The following is a 25,754-nucleotide window of genomic DNA, read 5'->3' as shown; positions in this document are numbered from 1 at the left end:
TAGGCCCTGTTCTCTCAGCCTAGTGAGCACCTGCTCCAAATTGGCAAGGTGCTCGTTGTCGTTTTCTCCTGTTACAAGGATGTCGTCTAGGTAGCATTGAGTACCCGGAATCCCTTGGAGGACTTGCTCCATAGCTCTTTGCCAGATAGCTGGAGCGGATGCTACTCCGACAACTAGTCGATTGTACTGGTACAGACCTTTGTGTGTATTTATCATGAGATACTTTTTAGAGGCCTCTTCAACCTCCATCTGTAGATATGCCTGTGCCAAGTCAATTTTGGTGAAACGTTTCCCTCCGGATAGTGAGGCGAAAATATCTTCTATCCTCGGAAGAGGATACTGTACCGTGTGAAGGACTGGGTTTACCGTCACCTTGAAGTCTCCACAGATGCGAATTTTTCTCTGTTCTTCAGATTTATCATTATTCAATGCTTTCTTCATGACTGGAACGATGGGTGTTGCCCACTCGCTCCAATCTATTTTGGATAATACGCCTGCATTTTCCAAATTCTCCAGCTCTGCCTCGACTGCTGGACAAATTGCGTATGGCACCGGTCTTGCTTTAAAAAACTTGGGAATTGCTGCATCTTCCACTTTTATTGAGGCGGTGATGCCTTTCAAGGTTCCTAGTTTCTCTTGAAACACTTCTTTGGTGTTGGCCAAGATGTCTTTTAATCGTTCAGGTATGATGTCATCATCGTTTTTTTTCTTACTGGTCACAGTCAGTGCCTGAATGGAGTGCCAGTCTAAACGTATTTTCCTGATCCATTCACGTCCTAACAGCGGTGGGCCACCATCTTGTAGAATGTATAAATACAACTTTTGTATTTCCTTGCCGTTGTATACAACAGGCACCCTTATTTTTCCTTTGGGGTATACTTTCTGCCCCGTATATGTTTTTAAGATAATGGATGTGTCTTTTAAAGGTATATGCGGAAATAGCCTCTCGTAATCCCGTCGATTTATTACGGTCAGAGCTGATCCTGTATCTAGCTCCATTTTAACTGGAGACCCTGCTATCGTGAGGATAACCCAAATGGTCTGGTAATCATCTTTGGCAAGTACATTATGTAATTTGAGAGAGCTTAGTCTCTTGTTTTCGGAGTCGCTATCGCTTTTCTGGTCTTCGGAGCTACTGTCCGTCATCATTTGTACCTTTCTGTACTTTTCTTTATTGATTTTTTTTTCCTGTCTGTGGATTTATTTTGTCCAGATCGGCATACCCATGCAATGTGTCCAATCTTTCCGCATTGCCTGCATGATTTGTCCTTGAACCAGCAGTCCCTCTGGTTATGGGTGGATCTGCCGCAGCGATAACATCTTTCGAAACCCTGTGTCATTTCATGGGTGCCGAAGTCCTGTGTCTTTTGTTGTATCTCTGCAGCTCCTCTTGCGGCTGCTTCGTATGATACAGCCATACTGAAAGCCTTGTCCAGTGTTAAATCTTTTTCAGAAAGCAGCCTTTTTTGTGTTCCTTCACTTAAGAGACTGCAGACGAATTTGTCTCGAAGATAATCTGCTAGTCCTGCCCCGAATTGGCAGTATTTTGATAGCTTTCTTAATTCGGTGAGGTAATCAGCGTTACTTTCATTCTTGTGTTGATTTCTCTTGAAGAATTTGAATCGTTCCGCTATCGGCAGCGGTGTTGGGTTTAAGTGCTCCTGCAGGGTATCAACAATTTCTTTAAAATCCTTGTCCTTTGGTTTGGCTGGAGTGATTAAATTTCGTAACAGCCCGTATGCCTTTGCGCCCATTAGATTCAGCAGTACTGAAGCTTTTTTTTCATTTTCTATTCCATTTGCAGTGCAATATACCTCTACTCTTTCCACATATGTGGTCCAATCCTCTATTTCGCTATCAAAAGCATCAATATTACCAGACTTAGGCATCTTAGAAAAGATATGGTGCTTCCCGCGCTTTCCCGCCGCTGCTGCCGATGACAACGCTGTTTCCCGCGGTTTTCATTCTTTTTTTAATTTTTTAAAATTTATTTATTTCCATTCGGAGACTCGTTCCCGCCGGACTTTCTCTCTAGGTCTGAACGCCGACCTGCTTGCAGCGCCGGCCGTCTCCCGAGTGCTCCCTCCCCGTCTGTCACTGCTTGCCTCCGATTTCGCTGCTTGTCCCAGCTGTAGAGCCGGCCGCTGGAGCCCCAGCCTGATGCCCAGGAAGGATTAGCGCAGTACCTGCCACCAGCTTGGCCAGCTGGTGAAACCACAGCTTCTTTCACTTTCTTGAGTCTTCTGGACGCCCGAGGAATCGATGTCCTTGAGGTGCTGCCGAATTGCAGGTAAGTCCGTTTCCACTTCGTCGCCACTGTAGTGTCCGTGTGTTGATAGAGACACTGAAGACAGGAGTTGGTTCATAGGTGTTTGCTAAGCAAAGCCTGGGGGGGTACTAACGGATATAACACAATATACAGGCTTATATAGCCCGAGTGGTCATTACCGGCATTACAGCACACATGGGGCTCTTAAAGGCACATACACTACAGATGGGTGGTGGTTTAAATATTAAATTCTCCCAAGGGAGTGCAATTGATCGTGGGGTAATCAATTGCACTCCCCCAGCCTTGTGATTTTTATACAAAATTTGAGGTTCTTTTCAGCTGCCCTGGAGGCAGGTGGCTGGTATCAGCTGCAGCTGGTGCCCAAGGCCTGCTGCCGAGATTTTCCTCTCCCAACCCCCTCCCCTATCTCATGGAGTTGGACTCCCCACGGAGATGGGATTCCTAAAATATTTAAATGACCGTGACTCTGGGAAATCATCAGGAGAGGACCACTTAAGCAGGAGGAAGCCTTATCTTGCTGAACTTCTACTTGGGAAGAAAATATGTCCCGTGAAATATATGCCCAAGCTTTTTGAAGAAGCTGAGACCTTCAAGTAAAAACGTCAATGAAGATAATAAAATATGCAAAAGACAAAAAGACAATTTGATGGATAAATGTAATCATGTTATAGTGAAACATGGAAGATCTATCTTTTTAATCTGAGTTCCATACCTTTTCTCCATGGAGTAATTCCATAGTGCTCTTTCTTCAAATGGTGTATTTTAGCTTGAAGGCAGATCCTGCAGTCTGAAAACTGTAATTATTTGATTTTTCTTTGTTTAAAACAATGTTGGCCACACAGAAATTTCAGTTGCTGAGAAAAAAATTGCGGTCAAATTTTTTTTCAAAAAGCATTTTGAATGACTCGACTGGTTCACTTTTACATTTTTATCAGTAGTTTCTGCTGACTGCTCATACAGGTTTGGTTGTTTACAGAAGTCCTTAGTAGTTTCTCAGTGGCAGTTTTCTAGCTTTGTCCTCGCTTTTAATTGACGTGTTCCCTACTTTAAGCTATATGTGTAATTTGTATAGTCTGCCATTTGTTTTTCTCTCTCTTTCTCACCCACACACACACACACACAGCCTCTTAGTTTTTAAAAAGTAAACAGTTAAATAAATTTTACCTGAATAAAGCTTTTGACATTTGTCCTATAGCTTTTCTTCAAATACCTTTGAATTAAAAAAGAACCCAATTGATGGAGCGAAATTAATACTGCCATTTCGATAGCTTAATCTGTGAAATTATGCATAATTCCATATGCTCAGACTGCAGGCCCTGCCTTCAAGCTAATAGGCACCATTTGAAGAAAGAGCACCATAGAATTACTCCATGGAGTAAAGGCAGGGAACTGAGATTAAAAAGATAATCTTCCATGGCTATCAAAATGGCAGGACAGGCTCAATGGGATGAATGACCTACTCCTAATTCCTATACCAACCTGTCACTCAGCATCCTGGACCGGAGGTCAACCTTTCAGCAGGCACATATTACCTGGACGCTGGTTAAGTGATCACCTGCTCATATGTCCAGAGTTTGATACCTACCTTGATTGGGTTTCTGAAAGTTGCTATGGAAACTCGTCACTTCCACCTGGTGGGACCGTCATTTGATGGGCAATGGTGTGTGGCTACGGCTGTAAATTTTGTACAACTGTTCACCTGTTGTTACCCCCTTTCGGCAATTGAACAATTATAGGTTTACCTCTTCTTAAGGGCTATGCGCATCACTAGTACATGTAGAACCATAGAAATTTACGGTACAGAAGGAGGCGATTCAGCCCATCTCGTCTGTGTTGGCCGAAAAAGAGCCATCCAGCCCAATCCCATTTTCCAGCTTTTGGTCCTGAGCCCTGTAGGTTACGGGACTTCAAGTACATATCCAAGTACAGTACTTTTTAAATATGATGAGGGTTTCTGCCTCTATCACCCTTTCAGGCAGTGAGTTGCAGACCCCCACCACCCTCTGGGTGGTAAGTTATCCTCAACTCCCCTCTAATCCTTATACCAATTACTTTTAAATCTATGCCCCTTGGTTATTGACCTCTTTGCTAAGGGAAATAGATCCTTCCTATCCATTCTATCTAGGCCAATGTGATGAAATAACTCTGTGTTCTGGATTGTCTGTTGTTGTACTTGTTAATGCCTGTAAATGTTTTACAGGTGTAACCACTAATGTTCCTCCCTAGCTCCGTCTTTATGGATCCTCCTGATTGGTGTGAGTCTTATTTATATGAGTTGGGTTTTACTCATAAGGGCTGGGTCGGTGATGAATGATGGTTGCCCTGTGTTAACTTGATGCCAAGATTCTTACTTAATAAAAGCCTTTAGTTTTAAGTTGTAACCTCATGGATTCAGGCAGTTATTTGGCACATCAGCCCCTCATAATTTTACACACTCAATTAAGTCTTCCCTCAGCCTCCTCTGTTCCAAGAAAATAACCCCAGCCTATCCAATCTTTCCTCATAGCTAAAATTCTCCAGTCCTGGCAACATCCTCGTAAATCTCCTCTGTACCCTCTCTAGTGCAATCACATCTTTCCTGTAATGTGGTGACCAGAACTGTACGCAGTACTCTAGCTGTGGCCTAACTAGTGTTTTATAAAATTTCATATTGAATTTTGTGTACACAGCTAAACTATGTTCATAGTAATACGTTTATACAAAAGGTTGGTAATGCAGTAGACCAACGCCCCTGATTTAGCAAGTCGGTAAGGTATAAACACACTACCTTGAGGAGCACAAAACCTTTGGGATAGATTACCTACTCTATTCTACTGGGTCCATTGGCAAACAGGCCTGATCAAGCTTCTAGTAGAGTTAAGGAAACTGCTAATAGGTTCTTAATCCTTCCTAATCCTCCTTATTCAGCATACATACTAGTTGTATTCAGTGTTGGCAGAAAATGAAATTAATCATACAGGAATCTGCCACTTTGAGTTTGGTTACTAACCCAGAATAGAAAGAATTTGCATTTATACAGCGCCTTTCACGACCTCGGACTGCCCCAAAGTACTTTACAGCCAGTGAACTACTTCTGAAGTGTAATCACTAAAGATCCAAAGGGTACCCCTTGTAATCCGGCCCCCAAACTTGAAAACCAGTTTCTTTACAGATGCTAACCGATCTGATTGTATATGGATAGCTCTAACAAAGACACAGGCACGACAGGCTAAATGGCCTCCTTGAGTGATCCTCTGATTCTATAACCTGCGTATTTGCAGCAATTTCTCTCTATTAATTTCAAATTTCCAGCAGTTTTTCATTTCCCTTCAATCCCAACCCGTGTGAATGGTCACTGTGGATATCAATCATACCATTATCCCTCCTCCAGCTCCTGTTGCACACCGTTGCCCCGGGAAACCCTGCTAACAGTGGAGCTGGGCTGGATTGGCGCCGGGGGCAAGTCTGGCCTTTCAGCCCGGCAGTTCCCGAGCTCCGAGTGGGGTTGTTGCTGGTGCATTCCTCGATGTCCAGCTGCAGAGGGGCGGACTCTGGCTCCCCGGTCCCGGAGCGGATCGATGTCAACAGTAACCGTGCGCTGCGCTCGCTGGGACGGACGGGCTCGCCGGCAGCAGGCCGCCGAGTGTCCGAGGTGAGTGAGCCAAGTGACCTTCATTCAACACCAGCCCCTCTCGGGGCCGCAGCTTGGAAAATGAGGGTAGTGACTTTATTTATGTGTCACCAGCCCACTTCTTAAGGGTGACTGTGCAGACCTGTTAAAATACTGGGGGGTAAACTGGAGTGGCAACTCGACCCTTGGAGGATTGGGTACGGTAGTGTTGTGGATATGTTACTGGACTATTAATCCAGAGAACCTGAGTTCAGACTCCACCATGAATGACCATGAAGCTGTCCGATTGTCTTAAAAATCCAACTTGTTTACTAATATCCTTTAGAGAGAACTTACATTTCTATAGCGCCTTTCACAACCTCAGGATGTCCCAAAGTGTTTTACAGCCAATTAAATACTTTAATAGAATCATAGATTGGTTACAGCACAGAAAGAGGCCATTGAGCCCGTGCCGGCTCTCTGCTAGTCCCACTCCCCCGCCCTTTCCCCGTAGCCCTGCAAAAAATGTTCCTTCAGGTACTTATCCAATTCCCTTTTGAAAGCCACGATTGAATCCACCTTCACCACCCTTTCAGGCAATCTATTCCAGATCCTAATCACTCGCTACGTAAAAAAGTTTTTCCTCATGTCGCCTTTGGTTTTTCTGCCAATCACCTTAATCTGTGTCCTTTGATTCTCGACCCTTGCGCCAATGGGAACAGTTTATCTACTCTGCCTGGACCCCTCATGATTTTGAACACCTCCATCAAATTTCCTCTCAACCTTCTCTGCTCTAAGGAGAACAACCCCAGCTTCTCCAGTCTGTCTACGTAACTGAAATCCCTCATCCCTGGAGCCATTCTTGTAAATCTTTTCTGCACTCTCTCTAAGGCCTTCACATCCTTCCTAAAGTGCGGTGCCCAGAATTGGACACAATACTCCAGTTGAGGCCGAACCAGTGTTTTATAAAGGTTCATCATAACCTCCTTGCTTTTGTACTCTATGCCTCTATTTATGAAATCACACAACACCAGGTTATAGTCCAACAGCTTTATTTGAAATCACAAGCTTTCGGAGCGCTGCTCCTTCGTCACCTGACGAAGGAGCAGCGCTCCGAAAGCTTGTGATTTCAAATAAAGCTGTTGGACTATAACCTGGTGTTGTGTGATTTCTTACATTTGTCCACCCCAGTCCAACACCGGCATCTCCACACCATGTCTATTTATGAAGCCCAGGATCCCGTATATTTTTTAACCGCTTTCTCAGCCTGCCCTGCCACCTTCAACGATTTGTGCACATACACCCCCAGGTCTCTCTGTTCATGCACCCACTTTAGAATTGTACCTTTTAGTTTATATTGCCTCTCCTCGTTCTTCCTACCAAAATGTATCACTTCGCAATTTTCTGCATTAAATTTCATCTACCCGTGTCCGCCCATTCCATCAGCCTGTGTATGACCTCTTGAAGTCTATCACTACTCACTGTTCACTATACTTCCAAGTTTTGTGTCATCTGAAAATTTTGAAATTGTGCCCTGTACACCCAAGTCTAAGTCATTAATATATATCAAGAAAAGCAGTGGTCCTAGTACTGACCCCTGGGGAACCCCACTATGTACCTTCCTCCAGTCCGATAAACAACTGTTCACCACTATTCTCTGTTTCCTGCCACTTAGGCAATTTCATATCCATGCTGCCACTGTCCCTTTTATTCCATGGGCTTAAACTTTGCTGGCAAGCCTATTATGTGGCACTTTATCAAACACCTTTTGGAAGTCCATGTACACCTCATCAACCACATTTCTTGAAGTGTCATCAAGGAAACCTGCTGTCCTTACCCAGTTTAGCTTATATGTGACTCCAGTCACACACCAAGATTAGTTGACTGTTAACTGCCCTCTCTGAGGTGGCCTAGCCAAGCCACCCAGTTGTATCAAATCACTCGAGAAGAAGGTCCACCACGACCTTCTCAGGGCATCTAGGGATGGGTAATAAATGCTGGCCTTGCCAGGGACACCCATATCCAAGAATAAAAAAACTCAAGTGATCTTGGATTTCTGCAATGCAAAGAAACCCTACAATTAAATAGTGATGGTCAATATTTAAATAATGGGTAAATGAGCTTGAGGTACAGATCAGCCATAATCTAACTGAATGGCGCAACAGGCTTGAGAGGTTGAATGGCCTACTATGTTCTCTTTTTCTCTCTCACACACACACATGGTTCATGTTGGAACCACTGACACAGGAAGGAACAGAACTGGGGACCTTTTGGCAATGAGGAAATAGATTAAAGAGCAGGACTCCAACGGTAGTAACCACAAGATTAGTCCCTGTGCCATGTGTGAGTCAGTGTAGGCATAGGAAGATAAGTGAGTTAAATGTGCATTGGTGAGATGGTGTAGGAGGAAAGGGTTGAGACTCCTGGGACATTGGGAGCAGTTCTAGGTCAGGAGAGGCCTGTACAGAATGGACGGGGGCTGGAGGGATGATGTAAGAGGGGAAAGGTTTCAGATTTCAGGCCAGAACATAAATAGGTTTGATGTCAAAATTGAAAAAGAGAGGAAGTCAAAGATAAAGGTACTTGATTGGAAAACAGACAATTTCAATGAGATAAAAGGGAAGTAGCCCAGATTAACTGGAAAGCAAAGGAGATAGATAAGATGCAATGGAGTAGATCTTGACTTTGTGTGATAGTTTAAAACGAGTGATAGCGAGTCGGCAGCCTGTTTTACATCCCTCCCACCCCAGGGTATTAAAAGTAGGTGAAGAAATTGTTGATGTGTTAGTCGTGATCTTCCAAAACACACTCAGTTAAGGAATTGTTGCTTGGATTGAAAAGCTGCCAATGTCACTCCATTATTTAAGAAGGGTAGGAGAGATAAACTAGAAAATTCTAAGCCTATTAGTCTAACGTCAGTTGTGGGGAAGTTACTAGAATCTGTTATTAGGGACAGAGTGGCTGAGCATTTGGACAAATATGAGCTGATCAGAGAGGGCCAGTGTGGTTTTGTAAAGGGTAAGTCATGTCTAACAAACCTAGTTACATGTTTTCAGGAGGTAACTAATGTGGTAGACAAGGGAGTGTCTGTGGATGTTATTTATATGGATTTCCAGAAGGCATTCGACAAGGTTCCACATAAGAGACTTAACAGAAATGAGAGCACATGGATTTGAAGGCAACCTATTGGCTTCGCTAGGAAATTGGTTAGGAGGTAGAAGACAGAGAGTAGGGATAATGGGTTTGCACTCCAATTAGCAGGATGTGACTAGTGGCGTCCCCAGGGATCTGTACTGCGGTCTCAGCTTTTCACTATATTTATAAATGGCATGCATGAAGGAATAGCGAGCTGTATATCTAAGTTTGCTGACAACACTAAGTTAGGCGGGACAGTAAATAGTGTAAATGGGAGCAAAAAGTTGCAAAGGGACATTGATAAATTAGGTGAGTGGGCAAAACTGTGGCAGATGGAGTTTAATGTGGGGAAGTGTGAGGTCATCAACTTTGTACCTAAGAAAGATAGATCAGAGTATTTTCTAACTGGCGAGAAGCATAGGAACTGTGGAAGAGCAGAGAGATTTCGAGGTCCAAGTACAGAAATCACTAAAAGGCAGTGGAATGGTACAGAAAATAATTAAACTGACTAGTGGAATGTTGGCCTTTATCTCAAGAGGGCTGGAATACAAAGGGGTGGAAATTATGTTACAACTGTACAGAACTCTGGTTAGACCTCATCTGGCGTAACTGCGTCCAGTTCTGGGCACCGCACCTCAGGAAGGATATATTGGCCTTGGAGTGGGTGCCGTGCAGATTCACCAGAATGATACCAGGGCTAAAAGGGTTAAATTATGAGGACAGGTTGCATAGACTTGGCTTGTATTCCCTCGAGTATAGAAGATTAAGGAGCGATCTAATTGAGGTGTTTAAGATGATTAAAGCATTTGATAGGGTAGATAGAAACTATTTCCTCTGGTGGGAAAATCCAGAGCATTAGGCCTTTCAGGGTTGATGGCAGGAAGCACTTCTTCACACAAAGGGGAGTGGAAATTTGGAACACTCTCGCCCAAAAAGCTGTTGCGGCTGGGGGTCAATTCAAAATTTCGAAACTGAGATTGCTAGATTTTTATTAGGCAAGGGTGTTAAGGGTTATGGAACCAAGGCGGGTAAATGGAGTTAAGATACAGATCAGCCATGATCTAATTGAATGGTGGAACAGGTTCGAGGGACTAAATGACCTACTCCTTTTCCTATATTCCTATGTTTCTCCCAATTTTTATTTATACTGAAATCAAATGGGGAGAGATGTATAATGGACGGCTGATCTGATATCGCCCATTTTACACTGTCGCCAAAGTCAGAATTACCCCAAAGAATGGGAAACATTCAAACTGGAGCTGAGTGGGGTACAGACCGGACATGTTCTCAAAAGAAGTGAAGGTGGTGCAGCAATAGTTGGAGTTCCTTGAATGATTAGAAATATTACATTTAAAATGAGACTTAAAAAAGAGGCATATTTCAAATCTAGGGCTAATGACATGAAAAATATTAAGCAAAGTATAGAAAATATAGAAGGGAAGCAAGAAAGTGTAGAAAGGCTAACAGGAGGCATTTAGTAAGACTGGTAACATAAGGTGAAACAGCAAAGGATTTTATAAACACATAAAAAAAAATAAAAGGCTAGTTAAGGAAAGGGTAACATGATTTGCCCGCTATACACAGTGGATGGTTTTAAGGGGAAGCGCTGAACATACTTGGACTTGGTGTTGAAGTGAGGGTTCGTGTTTAATCTTGTTCAGTGAATTTTCAACATGACCCATCATCTCTGGAAGTTGAACCAGTTTATGTGGCTTTAATATTAAAGCATATTCAATCCTCAACCTTTTTTTAAGAGCACGCAGTTGTGTAAGGAACTATTTGAATAGTCTGCTCTGCTTGTAAGGAGGATTCTCATCACTGAAGTGGTGAAAAGAACAATTTGAGCTGTGCAAGTTGTATCCCAACACTGTTTAGAGGGGATTAAATATACAAGGTTATTGCACCTTAACAAAGCACAAACTACTTACTGAACACTTGTCTCTGCCCCCTGGGCTAGCATATCATTACAAGCTTTTATTTTAGTTTCAATGCGAATAAGAGAGATTCTGGTGCTATAGCAGGTGGATTGGGATTGCCCCAGTCCCTTACTAGTGTAGAGTGTGACCATTCCTCACACAGTCGTTAGTAGAACAGTTACTCTTGCCCACAAATCAAACTCAGTTAGCTTCTACAATCATAGTTATTGTAATTATAGCATCCCAACTGATTCAACCTAGGATTACGGATGCATTTTGTGATCATGATACAGGAGTTGGTTATTAAACTGTGAAAGGTGCACCTGAGCTACCTTTATAACTACCAGATTAATGTTCCAGCTTCAAGAGCAACTTAACACAATGAAGCGGCAGCTGACCGAGAAAGAAGAATTAATTGCCACCCTGACTGCTGGGAGGTAAGAGTGTAGTGCTGAGAGGCACATCACAGGTGCGTGTGTGTGTGTACCTGTGTGTGTGTGTGTGTGTCCGTCCGTTTGTGTGTGTGTGTGTGTGTGTGCGTGTCCGTGTGCGTGTGTGTGTGTGTCCGTTTGTGCGTGTGTGTGTCCGTGTGTGCGCGTGTGTGTGTGTGTGTGTCCGTTTGTGTGTCCGTCCGTGTGTGTACTAAGACAACACATAGTTAAAGAAAAAGAAAGACTTGCATTCATATAGCGCCATTCATGACCTCAGGATGTCTTAAAGTGCTTTACAGCCAATGAAGTACTTTTTGAAGTGTAGTCACTGTTGTAATGTATGAAATGCGGCAGACAATTTCCGCACAGCAAGGTCCCACAAACAGCAATGTGATAATGACCAGATCATCTGTTCTAGTGATGTTGGTTGAAGGATAAATATTGGCCAGGACACCGGGAGAACTCCCCTGCCTTTTTTTGAATAGTGCCGTGGGATCTTTTACATCCACCTGAGAGGGCAGACAGGGTCTCGGTTTAACGCCTCATCCGAAAGACAGCAAGTCCACCAGTGGAGTACTCCCTCAGCACTGCACTGGAGTGTCATCCTAGATTATGGGCTGAAGTCTCTGGAGTGGGGCTTGCACCCACAATCTTCTGACTCAGAGGCCAGAGTGCTACCCACTGAACCACCTGTTACAATCGGTTCCTCATTTGATTGTTAAATTAAAACTTCTCTGACACATTGGGCAATAGTGTCCTGTTGGTCCTCCATCCCTCAAATTGTAAACATTAAAGTGCTCTGTGTCGACAGGCTATGTAGTTTTACCTGGTTAAATTCCAGCAGTACCTCTGTTCATGCTGGGTGGTCCCTAATCCTTGCTGTTGTCAATCTAAGCCTAAATGCTCCAGAGTTGGATAAGAGGGTTGTGCTCCTAAAGGAGAAATGTGGCAAACAGAATCTCTACCTGTGTGGAATTCTCAATAGCTTGATTTGAGGACCATTTGCGTTTGTTAAACTCTTTGTTGACCAAAAGAAACCCTATGTCACAAAACCATAGACCATTATTATTTAAGACTTTAAAACCCACGTCTTTGACTAGACTTTTGGTCTCCCTTCCTAATACAGTAGCTCCTTCTTTGGCTCGGCATCTATTTCTGCCTGATTATGCCTCTGTGAAGTGACTTTGGGCGTCTTTCTGTGTTAAAGGTGTTATATAACTGTAAGTTATTGTATTTTGGTATAATGCAGAAATGTCCGAACTGATTTACCATAGGATTGCCAGTCATGGTTTGTTTGATGATTTCATGATTTCTGTAGATCAAAAAAAAACCTCAAAAATGTATTTTGCAGGTACAATTTTAATATTTGTATAATCCCAGGATTGGAGCGAGGAGATCATATTTCTACATTTATAATGTCACAATAGAACAGTGATCTTGCCTCAAAGGTGATCTCTTTCCAATTTACATGAAATGCATACAAAGAGTTTGCATAGATATAACACTATACCTGAAAGCGCTTCACGACTAGTTAAAGGCGCTATATAAATGCAAGTTGTTGTTATAGTTGTTTTTGAAATGTACACCCTGTTGCTATGTAAGTAATCAGCAACCAATTGCACAAAGCAAAGTCCCACAAAAAGCACGTGAAATGAATGACCAGTTAATCTGTTCTGGTGGCGTCAGTTGAGGGAGAACTCCCTGCTGTTATTCAGATCATGTTATTGGACCTTTTGCGTGCACCTTAACAGACAGATTGGACCTCGGTTTAACACAACACCTGAAAGACAGCACTCCCACAATACTGCACTGAAGTGTGCTTAAGTCTCTGGAGTGGAGCTCGAACCTACTACCCTTTGACTCAGGGGCAGGAGTGAGCCAACCTGACACTTAATACAATGTAATTAGTAATACAAGTGTTATAAGCAGAACACTTCATGGGGCTGTGTGTGATATGAAGTTTTTATCTGCTCGTTACGTTTTTTGAGGGTTTGATTAAGTATTTGTTTTTTCCTCTATAGTATAAAAAAAATATTTGAGGTAAATATTTTTATGCAATGGACCTAGTGTGATACCATTTTTTGCAGGGCTGCAGTAAATCTTAGGGATGATGAGTTGGGCCCAGTAACCAGGATCTGTTGTGTAACATTCCACATCCATGGGGATAATTATCCATATTAATACTTGGTTTAAATAAACAAAATCTAATGCATGTAACAAAAAAAATTGCAATGTAACTGTTACAAATTTCAGGTCTGCACTATTGAATTCAAAATTACAGATCATTTTTGTAAGCAGACACCAAATCCCCAATGATCAGGAGCTTGCCTTTACTGCTAAATAATTATTCTTACGATAGTGTGATCTGAGGGCTATAACACAAGCAGCATGTGCATTTCTCTGGAAGGTAGTCTGATTGGCAGTCTAGTGAAACAAGGCCAATTGGTGGTGGAGCTAACCCAAACTCTCAACCTCCACCACCTAAAAGGACAAGGGCAGGAGGTGCATGGGAACACCACCACCTCCAGGTTCCTCTTCAGGCCACACACCATCCTGACTTGGACATATATCGCTGTTCCTTCACGGTCACTGGTTCAAAATCGTGGAACTGCAATTGTGGGAGCACCTTCATCACACAGCCCACCACCACCTTCTTGGGGGCAGTTAGGGATAGGCAATAAATGCTGATCATGCTAGCAATGCCCACATCCCCAGAATGAATTTAAAAAAAAACAACAAATTGGTTTATTTTAGAAGCAATATATGACTAAACAGAAAGCAGTTTTCAGTGAAACTCGATCTATTTCCTATTGCTCTTTGTAACATGGAAAATAATAAGGTTCCTGCAGAACTCAATAAATAAATTCTAACATTACCGGCTCGAATATCTCTAAAATGTACTAATAAATCCATATGATATGCGAGAAACACAATTCTGTTATCTACATCATCTTGACACAGCCAATGGCTCTAATCTGTGTCTCAGACATGAATTAACCCCTTGTCATTTGGATTTAAACTTAATACAGGAAACTTTGTGTTATCCGGAGGCTAACTGTCCAGAATGCTCGAGCCACCGGCAAAAATCAGGTGCTGTTTTCGTTAGGTTTTTTTTCTTCTCGCTGCTTTTTTCCTCAACAGTCAAGGTCTGCTGAAGCTGTTGCTAAGCTACAGAGACGCTTGGACTGTTTAGAAGCTGTTGCTAAGGGTTTGTTGAGATATGGAGCTCAGAAGCTTCCGTATCTTTCAACATTAGCGCTGGAGTGTCCGGCAGTTTTGAGGGAACGGCAACAGCTCGGTCCCGTCGGTGCCGGATAGCACAAAGTTTCCTGTATAATATAACTGCAACATAATATAAATTAACTGGAAACCCCTCTCTTGTGTTTCAGGGGTTTTGACCATTTTGTCAGGGAAGGGGGTTGGTAGTGCAGGGGGAGGGGGGTTGGTTTCACGAGACAGTCATGTGGTTGAGCCTCTGGGATAAAGAGGGGATTGGTATGCTCATAAGCTTCCTGAAAGCTAATGGACCGACCATTGAAACTGCTATACTTAATGATCTGAGAGAATAGTCGGTTCACTACCATGTTTCAAATATTTCTGGTAGACATTCACACTTGAGAAATTGTGATAACTGAATTCATGCATACAGAGCAAGAGTTTATTGACAGGGCCTGCACCCTGGAGGTTGGTTTATTGGCCAACCCCTGGGCAAGGAAGGAGATGGAAGTCAAACTGTCAACTTCATTTACACACAAGTTACACAAAGAAGACAGAAACACATATTCTTAGTCATTTGTGAAGCCTGCCGAGAGAAGCTAAGCCAACACTGGAAAGTAAGTTAGGGTTGGTCAGAAAGAGAAAGAAATGTGAGGATTTAGCGTAATGTGTTTTGTTGTTTTCTGTGTCACGGGGAGGATTACACCGCCTGGAATTTTTTTAAATATTCATTCTCGGGATGTGGGCAGAGCTGGCATTTATTACCCATCCTTAGTTCATAGAATCATAGAAAGTTACAGCACGGAAGGAGGCCATTTTGGCCCATTGTGCCCGCGCCGGCCAACAAAGAGCTATCCAGCCTAATCTCACTTCCCAGCTCTTGGTCCGTAGCCCTGCAGGTTACAGCATCCCAAGTGCACATCCAAGTACTTTTTAAATGTGGATAGGGTTCCTGCCTCTACCATCCTTTCAGGCAGTGAGTTCCAGACCCCTACAACCCTCTGGGTGAATAAATTTCCCCTCAAATCCCCTTTAAACCTTCCACCAATTACTTTAAATCTGTGCCCTTTTGACCCCTCTGCTAAGGGAAATAGGTCCTTTATATCCACTTTATTTAGGCCCCTCATAATTTTATACACCTCAATAAGGTCTCCCCTCAGCCTCCTCTGTTCCAAGGAAAACAGACCCAGCCTATCCAGTCTTTCCTCATAGCTAAGATTCTCTACTCCCGGCAACATCCTTGTAAATCTCCTCTGTACCCTCTCTCGTGCAATCACATCTTTCCTGTAATGTGGTGACCAGAACTGCACGTAGTACTCTAGCTGAGGCCTAACTAGTGTTTTATACAGTTGATTCAGATTCAGATTAGATTTATTTGCCATATGTAACAAGTACAATGGAATGCTTGTTCCCCATAGGGATGCGTCAGCTATACATACAGCGCCGTGTTCAGAGTCAATACAATGGCTTCCCGTGGCAGTGGGAGCACGATGTCCCTCAGCCGCTCCGTCCGCCTCTTCACCGCGGCCTCCTCCTCACTGTTGCCGGCTCCACGTGTGGTGGCCTGCTTTTCCCGCTCTGGCCACTATGCCCGGCTCCCCTCCTCCCATCCGGACTGCGAGTTACCCGAAATGGAGCTGCCAGCTGACGTGCTGCAGCGTGTCGTGAGTCTGCTGCTGCTGCTCGTTGCGCTGCGCTCCTCTGCCCGACTCGCCGAACACATCGTCGGGATGTGAATGTTCCAATGTGGCCTCCTCTTCACCGTCGCCGGCTCCACGCTCCACGGCCCGGGGTCTACTTCTCTCTCTTCACGGGTCGGCCTCTGGCCGCCATGCTCGGCTCCCCCTGCATAACCCCCCTGCTCTTGTATTCTATGCCACGGCTAATAAAAGCAAGCATTCCGTATGCCTTCTTAACCACCTTATCTACCTGGCCTGTTACCTTCAGGGATCTGTGGACATGCACTCCAAAGTCCCTTTGTTCCTCCACACTACTCAGTGTCCTACTATTTAATGTGTATTCCTTCCTTGTTAGCCCTCCCCAAATGCATTACCTCACACTTCCCCGGATTGAATTCCATTTGCCACTGTTCTGCTCACCTGACCAATTTATTGATATCTTCCTGCAGTCTACAGCTTCCTTCTTCAGTATCAACCACACAGCCGATTTTAGTATCATCTGCAAACTTCTTAATCATACCCCCTATATTCAAGTCTAGATCGTTGATATATACCACAAAAAGCAAGGGACCTAGTACTGAGCCCTGTGGAACCCCACTGGAAATTGCCTTCCAGTCACAAAAACACGCATCAACCATTACCCTCTGCTTCCTGCTTCCGAGCCAGTTTTGAATCCAACTTGACACTTTGCCCTGGATCCCATGGGCTTTTAACTTCGTGACCAGTCTGCCATGTGGAACCTTATTAAAAGCCTTGCTAAAGTCCATATACACTACATCAAACGCTCTACCCTCATTCATCCTCCTTGTTACCTCCTCAAAAAATTCAGTCAAGTTTGTCAGACACGACCTTCCCTTAACAAATCCGTGCTGACTATCCTTGATTAATCCGTGTCTTTCTAAATGAAGATTTATCTTGTCCTTCAGAATTCTTTCCAATAATTTTCCCACCACCAAGGTTAGGCTGACTGGGCTGTAATTAATCGGTCTATCCTTTTCTCCCTTTTTAAACAAGGGTACCATATTAGTAGTTCTCCAGCCCTTAGGCACCATGCCTGAAGCCAGAGACGATTGGCAAATGATGGTCAGGACCTCTGATATTTCCTCTTTTGCTTCGCTTAACAGCCTGGGATACATTTCATCTGGACCTGGGGATTTATCCAATTTTAAAGCTGCTAAACCTCTAAATACTTCCTCTCTCACTATGTTTATTTCATCTAATATTTCACACTCCTCCCCCCGATAGCACTGTCTGCTTTGCCCCCCTCCTTTTTGAAAACAGACGCAAAGTATTAATTAAGAACCCTACCAACATCTCCCGCCTCTACACACAGATTACCCTCATGATCTCTAATGGACCCTACCTTTTCTTTAGTTATCCTCTTACTCTTAATATATTTATGAAACATCTTTGGGTTTTCCTTGATTTTACTTGCTAAGAATTTTTTTTTTAGTTGCCCTTGAGAAGGTGGTGGTGGGCCTTCTACTTAGAGTCATAGAGTCATAGAGTTTTACAGCACAGAAAGAGGCCCTTCGGCCCATCGTGTCTGCGCCGCCCATCCATCCCTGTCCAGTCTAATCCCATTTTCCAGCATTTGGTCCATAGCCTTGTATGCATTGGCATTCCAAGTGCTCATCCAAATGCTTCTTGAATGTTGTGAGGGTTCCTGCCTCTACCACCCTTTTGGGCATTGAGTTCCACATTCCAACCACCCTCTGGGTGAAAAAGTTCCTCCTCAAATCCCCTCTAAATCTCCTGCCCCTTACCCTGAATCTATGCCCCCTTGTTATTGACCCCCCTACTAAGGGGAAAAGTTCCTCTTTGTCTACCCTATCTATGCCCCTCATCATTTTGTATACCTCAATCAGGTCCCCCCTCAGCCTTCTTTGCTCCAAGGAAAACAACCCCAGCCTGTTTAGTCTTTCTTCATAGCTGAGGCGCTCCATCCCAGGTAACATCCTGGTGAATCTTCTCTGCACCCTCTCCAAAGCAATCACAACCTTCCTATAGTGAGGCGACCAGAACTGCACACAGTACTCCAGCTGTGGCCTCACCAGCGTTTTGTACAGCTCCATCATAACCTCCCTGCTCTTATATTCTATGCCTCGGCTAATGAAGGCAAGTATCCCATATGCCTTTTTAACCACCTTATCTACCTGTTCCGCTGCCTTCAGGGATCTATGTACATGTACACCAAGGTCCCTCTGACCCTCTGTACTTCCTAGGGTCCTACCACTCATTGTGTACTCCCTTGCCTTATTTGTCCGTCCAAAATGCATCACCTCGCACTTTTCAGGGTTAAATTCCATTTGCCACTTTTCCGCCCATCTGACCAACCCGTTTATATCGTCCTGTAGCCTGAGGCTTTCCTCCTCGCAATTGACCACCCCACCAATTTTCGTGTCATCTGCGAACTTGCTGATCATACCTTTTACATTCTCATCCAAATCATTTATGTAGATCACAAACAACAAGGGACCCAGCACCGATCCCTGAGGTACCCCACTGGACACAGGCTTCCAGTCACAAAAGCAACCTTCGACCATCACCCTCTGCCTCCTGCCACTCAGCCAGTTTAGGATCCAACGCGCCAAGGCACCCTGGATCCCATGGGCTCTTACCTTCTTGACCAGTCTCCTATGCGGGACTTTGTCAAAGGCTTTACTGAAGTCCATGTAAACCACATCCACAGCATTTCCCTCATCCACCCCCCTAGTCACCCCCTCGAAAAATTCAATCAGATTTGTCAGACATGATTTACCCTTGACAAAGCCATGCTGACTATCCCCGATTAATCCTTGCCTCTCCAAGTGGAGACTAATTTTGTCCCTCAGAATTTTTTCCAATAATTCCCCTACCACAGATGTTAGGCTCACTGGCCTGTAATTCCCTGGTTTATCCCTGCTACCCTTCTTGAATAATGGTACTACATTAGCTGTTCTCCAGTCCTCTGGTACATCCCCTGTGGCCAGAGAGGTTCTGAAAATTTGTGTCAGAGCCCCTGCAATCTCCTCCTTTGCCTCCCACAGCAGCCTGGGATACATCTCGTCCGGGCCTGGGGATTTATCCACTTTTTGGCCTGCTAAAACCGCTAGCACCTCCTCCCTCTCGATGCTAATATGTTCAAGTATGTCACAGTCCCCTTGCCCGATTTCTATGTCTGCATCGTCTTTCTCCATAGTGAACACAGATGCAAAAAATTCATTTAAAACCCCGCCTACATCATCTGGCTCTACACACAGATTGCCACTTTGGTCCCTAATGGGCCCTACCCTTTCCCTGGTTATCCTCTTGCCCTTAATATACTTATAAAACATCTTAGGATTTTCCTTTATTTTGCTCGCCAGTGTTATTTCATGGCCCCTCCTCGCCCTCCTAATTTCTTTTTTAAGCATGCCCCTGCACTTTTTATACTCCTCTAGGGCTTCTTCCGTCTTTAGTCTTTTGTAACTGCCAAAAGCCCCCCTTTTATTTCTAATGCATTTTTGTATATCCCTTGTCATCCAAGGTTCCCTTTGCTTGTTGGTCCCACCCTTGACCTTTACAGGAACATGTTGGCGCTGTACTCTCTCTATTTCCCTTCTGAAAGTCTCCCACTGTTTTGATGTGGATTTTCCTATAAGTAGCTGCTCCCAGTCCACTTTGGCCAGATCCTGCCTTATCATATTAAAATCGGCCTTCCCCCAATTTAGAACCCTTATTTCCGGGCCGTCTTTGTCTTTTTCCATGACCACCTTAAATCTCACCGAATTATGGTCACTGTCGCCAAAATGCTCTCCTACTGATACTTCCACCACTTGCCCGGCTACATTCCCCAGGATTAGGTCCAGTACCGCCCCCTCTCGTGTAGGACTTTCTACATGTTGGCTCAAAAAGCTCTCCTGGATGCACTTTAAGAATTCTGCACCCTCTAAGCCTTTCACACTCTGACTATCCCAATTTATATTGGGGAAGTTGAAATCCCCCACTATTATTACCCTATTATTTTCGCACTTCTCTGAGATTTGCCTACATATCTGTTCCTCTATCTCCCCCTGACTGTTTGGGGGCCTATAGTACACTCCCAGCAAAGTGCTTGCCCCCTTTTTGTTTTTAAGTTCTACCCATATGGCCTCATTAGAGGAACCCGCTAATATATCGTCCCTCCTTACAGCAGTAATTGACTCCTTAATTAATATTGCAAGAAATAGCCAGCTTCTGGATTTTACAATGACCTCGTGTCACCATTCATCAGTTCTGCCTTTCAGAAGGTTGGAAAAGCATGCATGAAGACACGTATGGGCAATTCTGCTATCCAATCCTTGTAGCAAGGGGGTCTCATTATTACACCCTTGAGTCAGGCTAATGTACATCCAGATATTGGGTAGCGAAATGAAACTCCTGACCATGAGGAATACAGCTCTGCCTACAGGAGAGACCAACTGTAAACTAGGATAGAACCAAAATTTGTAACACCTTCCAAGGCCAAATAGATAAATCTTTCAAAATGGGCCAGTAACTTTGGCATCATGACCCCATGTGCCGTGCAGCTGGTTTCCCTCATTGGGTGGCCATGATGCCACAGCAGGGCCTATGTGGTATTCTCCATTGTTGGTTAGACAGTATCTTCAGGATTTCTTATCTTCTCTAACTGATATACTTCTACTCATTCAATTTTAAAGTTTTTATTTTTAAAAATGACTTTGTAGTAATTACCGTGTTTCTTTTAATCCGTGATTTTGGCATCAGTCCAATATTCAGGCTCTGTACCAGTTATTTAACTTGTATTCACGCATGTTTTTTTCCTTATCTCATTGCAGGAGTCGGAGCAGATTGGAAGCTCACAAGGTGTGTGTTTTGGTTGAAAGTCACAATTGGTGATATTAGCAGATGATGTTTTAACATGTTAACATGTTCGTGTGACAATACTTTGTTTTAGCAGCCCCTTCAAAAGTAATAAGCTAACACCCCTATCATATAACGCACAGGGGAATGTCATATGGACACCTCAGACATTTGTCTGCCAATACTGGTAACAGTAATTCTTAGGGTTACGACTGTAACGTGCTTTTGAAAAGCCCCACTTACACTCTTCCTACATGTGTGTGTTTTTTGTAGTTGATTTACATAGAATTAAGTAGAATTTACAGCACAGAAACAGACCATTTGGCCCAACTGGTCTAGGCTGGTGTTTATGCTCCACATGAGCCTCCTCCCACCCTACTACATCTCACCCTATCAGCATATCCTTCTATTCTTTTCTCCCTCATGTACTTATCTAGCTTCCCCTTAAATGCACCTATGCTATTCACCTCAACCACTCCCTATGGTAGCAAGTTTCACATTCTCACCATTGTTTGGGTGAAGATGTTTCTCTTGAATTCCTTGTTGGATTTATTAGAGACTGTCTTATATTTATGACCAATGTTCCCTCTAATTTTTTTTCGTGCTCGGTCCCTTTAAGTTTGCTGTGCGGCCACGTATGCGTAATATCTTTTCCAGCGGCAACAGCTGGTGAGCGGCCTGCACGGAACCTCCCGATCGACGAGGGGCCGTGCCCACCTTAGGAGGAACGTTGTTTATGACCCCCAGTTTTGGAATCCCCCACAAGCAAACATCTTAATTACATCTACCTTATCAAACCGCTTCATCATTTTAAAGACCTCTATTAGGTCACCCCTCAGTCTTCTCTTTTCAAGAGAAAAGAGTCCCGGCTTGTTCAGTCTTTCCTGATAGTTATAACCTCTCAGTTCTCCTATCATACTTGTAAATCTTTTTTGCATCTTCTCTAGTGCCTCTATACTTTTTGAAATATGGAGACCAGAATTTTGCACGGTACCCTTAAGATTTTCCATACGGTTTAAACTAACAATGAAGCAACTTTATTGATCTGAATAAACTCTTATCACCTATTGCTACCTTAGAGTAATTTACAATGATTTACATTGATATAGAAGAGGATGCTTCAGGGCATATTGCAGAAAGGTGGATTTAAGAAGAACGTAACATCAAACTTGAGTAAAGGCAGGGGTCTCAAAAATCCTTGGGGGTTTTACCAATCTCCCGCCATAACTCACCAGCCTCCTGTTGGGCTCTGTTCTAAGGCCCAGAATGGCCTCCCACCTTGCACCCTCCATAAACTTGAGCTCATCCAAAACTTGGCTGCCCGTGTCCTAACTCGCACCCATTACCCCTGTGCTCGCTGACCTACATTAGCTTCCGGTCGAGCAACACCATGATTTAAAAATTCTCATGCTTGTTTTCAAATCCCTCCATGGCCTCGCCCCTCCCTATCTCTGTAGCCTCCAAGATCTCTGCACTCCTACAATTCTGACCTCTTGTGCATCCCCAATTTTCATGGCTCCACCATTGACAGCCGTGCCTTCAGCTGCCTAGGCCGTAAGCTCTGGGATTCCCTCCCTAAACTTCTCTTCATCTCTACCTCTCTCGCTCCTCCTTTAAGATGCTCCTTAAAACCTACCTCTTTGGCCAAGCTTTTGGTCACCTGTCCTAATATCTCCTTATGTGGCTCAATGGCAAATTTTGTCTGATAACGCTCCTGTGAAGTGCCTTGGGATGTTTCACTACGTTAAAGGCGCTATATAAATACAAGTTGGTATTGTTGTTCTAATCAAAGGAGTGCAGCAGTCTCCCGCTATTGCTTGAATTCAGCACACAACCTGGACTCATTGTTGAGATGTATTTGTGTGTTTAGCTGTTGCTCACGGGTAGTCTGGGGTCTGAAATGAGGCATGGCCCCATTCTGGGCCTAGGAACAGAGCCCAGCAGGAGGCTGGTGAGGCATGATATCATTCTGGGCCTAGGAACAGAGCCCAGCAGGGAGCTGGTGAGGCATGATCCCATTCTGGGCCTAGGAACAGAGCCCAGCAGGGAGCTGGTGAGGCATGGTCCCATTCTGGGCCTAGGAACAGAGCCCAGCAGGGAGCTGGTGAGGCATGATCTCATTCTGGGCCTTGGAACAGAGCCCAGCAGGTGGCTGGGAAGCAGAGCACAATGGGGTTGGAAATGGGGAACAGAAATTTAGAATTAAATCCACTGGACTTCAAAAGAAGTAGGAATTCAACTGTTTAGTAGCACCGGGCATTTGTCTGTCAGTGTGTACTGTAGTAAGGAAAGCTCATGCAGTATGTTTTTATTCATCCTTTAGGGAACCTTTGAACCATTGGTGGAAATTCCAGTCTCTCATGAACAGCTGAATCACCATCGGGTGGCATCTGAAACAGCTCGCAGTGAACTGGCTGCACTGCAGGTCAAATATAAGAGCAGTCAGGCTGAGGTAATCTGAAATACTGAGGCAGGGAGAGGCCTGCTTTCAGATCTCGGAAAGTGTGAGATTTTTTTTTTGAACGTTCAAACTGGTATAAAGTTTAGTGATTAAATCACAGCTCTTAACCCATTTAGTTCTTTTTTTTAGCTTTTGTATCATAAGCTACACACGCTGCCAGGCTCTTACTTTTCCTGCTGTCCGTACTGGTGGAATGTAAATCGGAGCGGAAATGGAGAATAAATGAAGATTAATTGCCTGAGGACAGTTTCATCAGAATTTAATTTTGTTCAGATATTTTTAAGTGTACTTCGAAGATAAATTAGGGAGTCTATTGGACCCGTCCAACTCATCCTTCAACACAAACCTACAATTTCCCCATCACAACCTCTCGCTGCCTTTTGAATAATTTCCAAGTTTTTGGCTCACTCTCCTACCCAGAGCCCATTGCAGGAATTGATCAATCTCTCTCTCTGAACGAGTGCTTCCTGACATCAGCCCTGAACTATCCTTTTCCCAGTTTATACCTGTGTCCCCCTTGTCCTGCAGTCATGGTTTAACTTGAAACAGTGCTCGGACTTAACCACTTAACTTCCACTTAGTATCCTAGATAACTCCCTAAGGCCCCCTTTCCTGCACCTCTTTTCAAGGCTGAAGAGTGCAAATATTTCAAACCTTTCCTCATAACCTCAGTCCCTCTGACACCAAAAATATGCCTTATCAAACTTCTCCACACCACTTCCGGGCTTAGCTCTTTCCCTTGTGTCTTGCTGATCACACTTGATTGCAGTGTTCAGCCAGAGTAGAGCAATGCAACAAAGAAAGAACTTGCATTTATATAGCACCTATACCAAAGGATAGGACATCCCCAAACGCTTCACAGCCAATTAAGTGTTTTTGAAGCGTAGTCACTTTTGTAATGTGGGAAACGCGGCAGCCAATTTGCACACAGCAAGATCCCACAAAGAACAATGGGATGAATGGCGGTAATTGAGAGGTAAATGTTGGCCAAAGCAACTCCCCTGCTCTTTTCAAATAATCATTTACATCCACCTGAGAGGGCAGACGGGGCCTCGGTTTGGCATCTTATCCAAAAGACAGCACCTCTGACAATGCAGCACTCCCTCTGTACTGCATTGAAGTGTCAGCCTAGATTATGTGCTTAAATCTTTGGAGTGGGACTTAACACACACCTTTATGGCTATGAGGAGTGAGTGCTACTAATGAGCCAACCTTCACTAGTTTCTCATTATAGTTTAGTCTTTTTAACCCAGGTATTATTCTGGGAAATCATCGCAGGAGTTTCTCCAGGGCCAGCATCTCCTTCCTGAGGTAGGGTGCCCAATACTGAGCTCAATATTCCAAACGAGGTCTCACTGATGCTGAGTGACAGATCAGTGTAGGCCAGAGCCCTCCCTGCCCAAAACTGTTTCCTTTTTTGCCACAAATCCATCTCACAACTTGGTCCTGGGCATCACACATGGGCTGAATAAAACCCTTTCGTTACATGCTTAGGAGCTCAGAATCAGGATGGACAACACACGTCTTAAAAACTCAACCTATTCTTGGATTTTTCTGTCTCTTGAGAGAGCCAGAAAAGACCAGAACAACTTTGCCCCTTTATTTGGAAGAGTCTCTCAAAATGTGTCCAAACTAAAGTAGGCATCCACCAGAACACTCTGGCACTGATATGTCAACAGTTGGGGAAAACACCCCAGCATCTTACCATCAATAGCTTTGACATTCTTTCTTGAGACGTCCTAAGGATGAGATGTTAAGCCAAGTCTACCCTCTCAGGTGGATGTAAAAGATCCCATGGCACTATTTCAAAGAAGAACAGGGGAGTTCTCCCCGGCGTCCTGCCCAATATTTCTCCCTCAATCAACATCATTAAAACATATGATCTGCTCATTATCACATTGCTGTTTGTGAGATCTTGCTGTGCACAAATTAGCTGCTGTGCTTCCTACATTACAACACTTCAAAAGTACTTCATTGGCTGTAAAGCGCTTTGGAAAGTCCTGAGGTTGTGAAAGGTGCTATATAAATGCAAGTTCTTTTCTTAAGCTGTGCAGAGCTGTACTACTGCACTGGTGGGCAATAGTCAGGAAGATGGGACTGTCAGGATTAGTTTTACATGATCTTCCAAATGTAATGGATTGCAGAGAGCTAACTGATTTAAGCTTGATCCTGGCTGAAGTAAAATGGCAATTGTTACTTTACGTTGGATACCA

The 25,754-nt window shown here is 43.9% G+C and overlaps 1 protein-coding gene across 3 annotated transcripts in view; it reads left to right on the top strand.

Moving 5' to 3' along the window:
* The first annotated feature begins 5,521 nt into the window (after positions 1 to 5,521).
* The window catches only part of ccdc170 (coiled-coil domain containing 170), a 164,101-nt gene continuing 143,868 nt past the window's right edge, over positions 5,522 to 25,754 (top strand). The window contains exons 1-4 of one of the 3 annotated variants that reach the window (XM_085981821.1): positions 5,525 to 5,921; positions 11,291 to 11,367; positions 21,056 to 21,083; positions 23,404 to 23,532. In XM_085981821.1, the coding sequence (XP_085837947.1) occupies positions 5,796 to 5,921; positions 11,291 to 11,367; positions 21,056 to 21,083; positions 23,404 to 23,532 (360 nt within the window). In that variant the 5' untranslated portion in view covers positions 5,525 to 5,795. Of the gene's footprint in view, positions 5,922 to 11,290; positions 11,368 to 21,055; positions 21,084 to 23,403; positions 23,533 to 25,754 lie in introns of all 3 variants that reach the window. The other 2 variants (XM_085981823.1, XM_085981822.1) reach the window with 2 other exon arrangements.

This window comes from Somniosus microcephalus, chromosome 3 (genome assembly GCF_052327205.1).
Source record: "Somniosus microcephalus isolate GS21.2 chromosome 3, FLI_Smic_1.0, whole genome shotgun sequence".
Taxonomy (NCBI): domain Eukaryota; kingdom Metazoa; phylum Chordata; class Chondrichthyes; order Squaliformes; family Somniosidae; genus Somniosus; species Somniosus microcephalus.
This window is presented reverse-complemented; position numbering and strand designations above follow the sequence as displayed.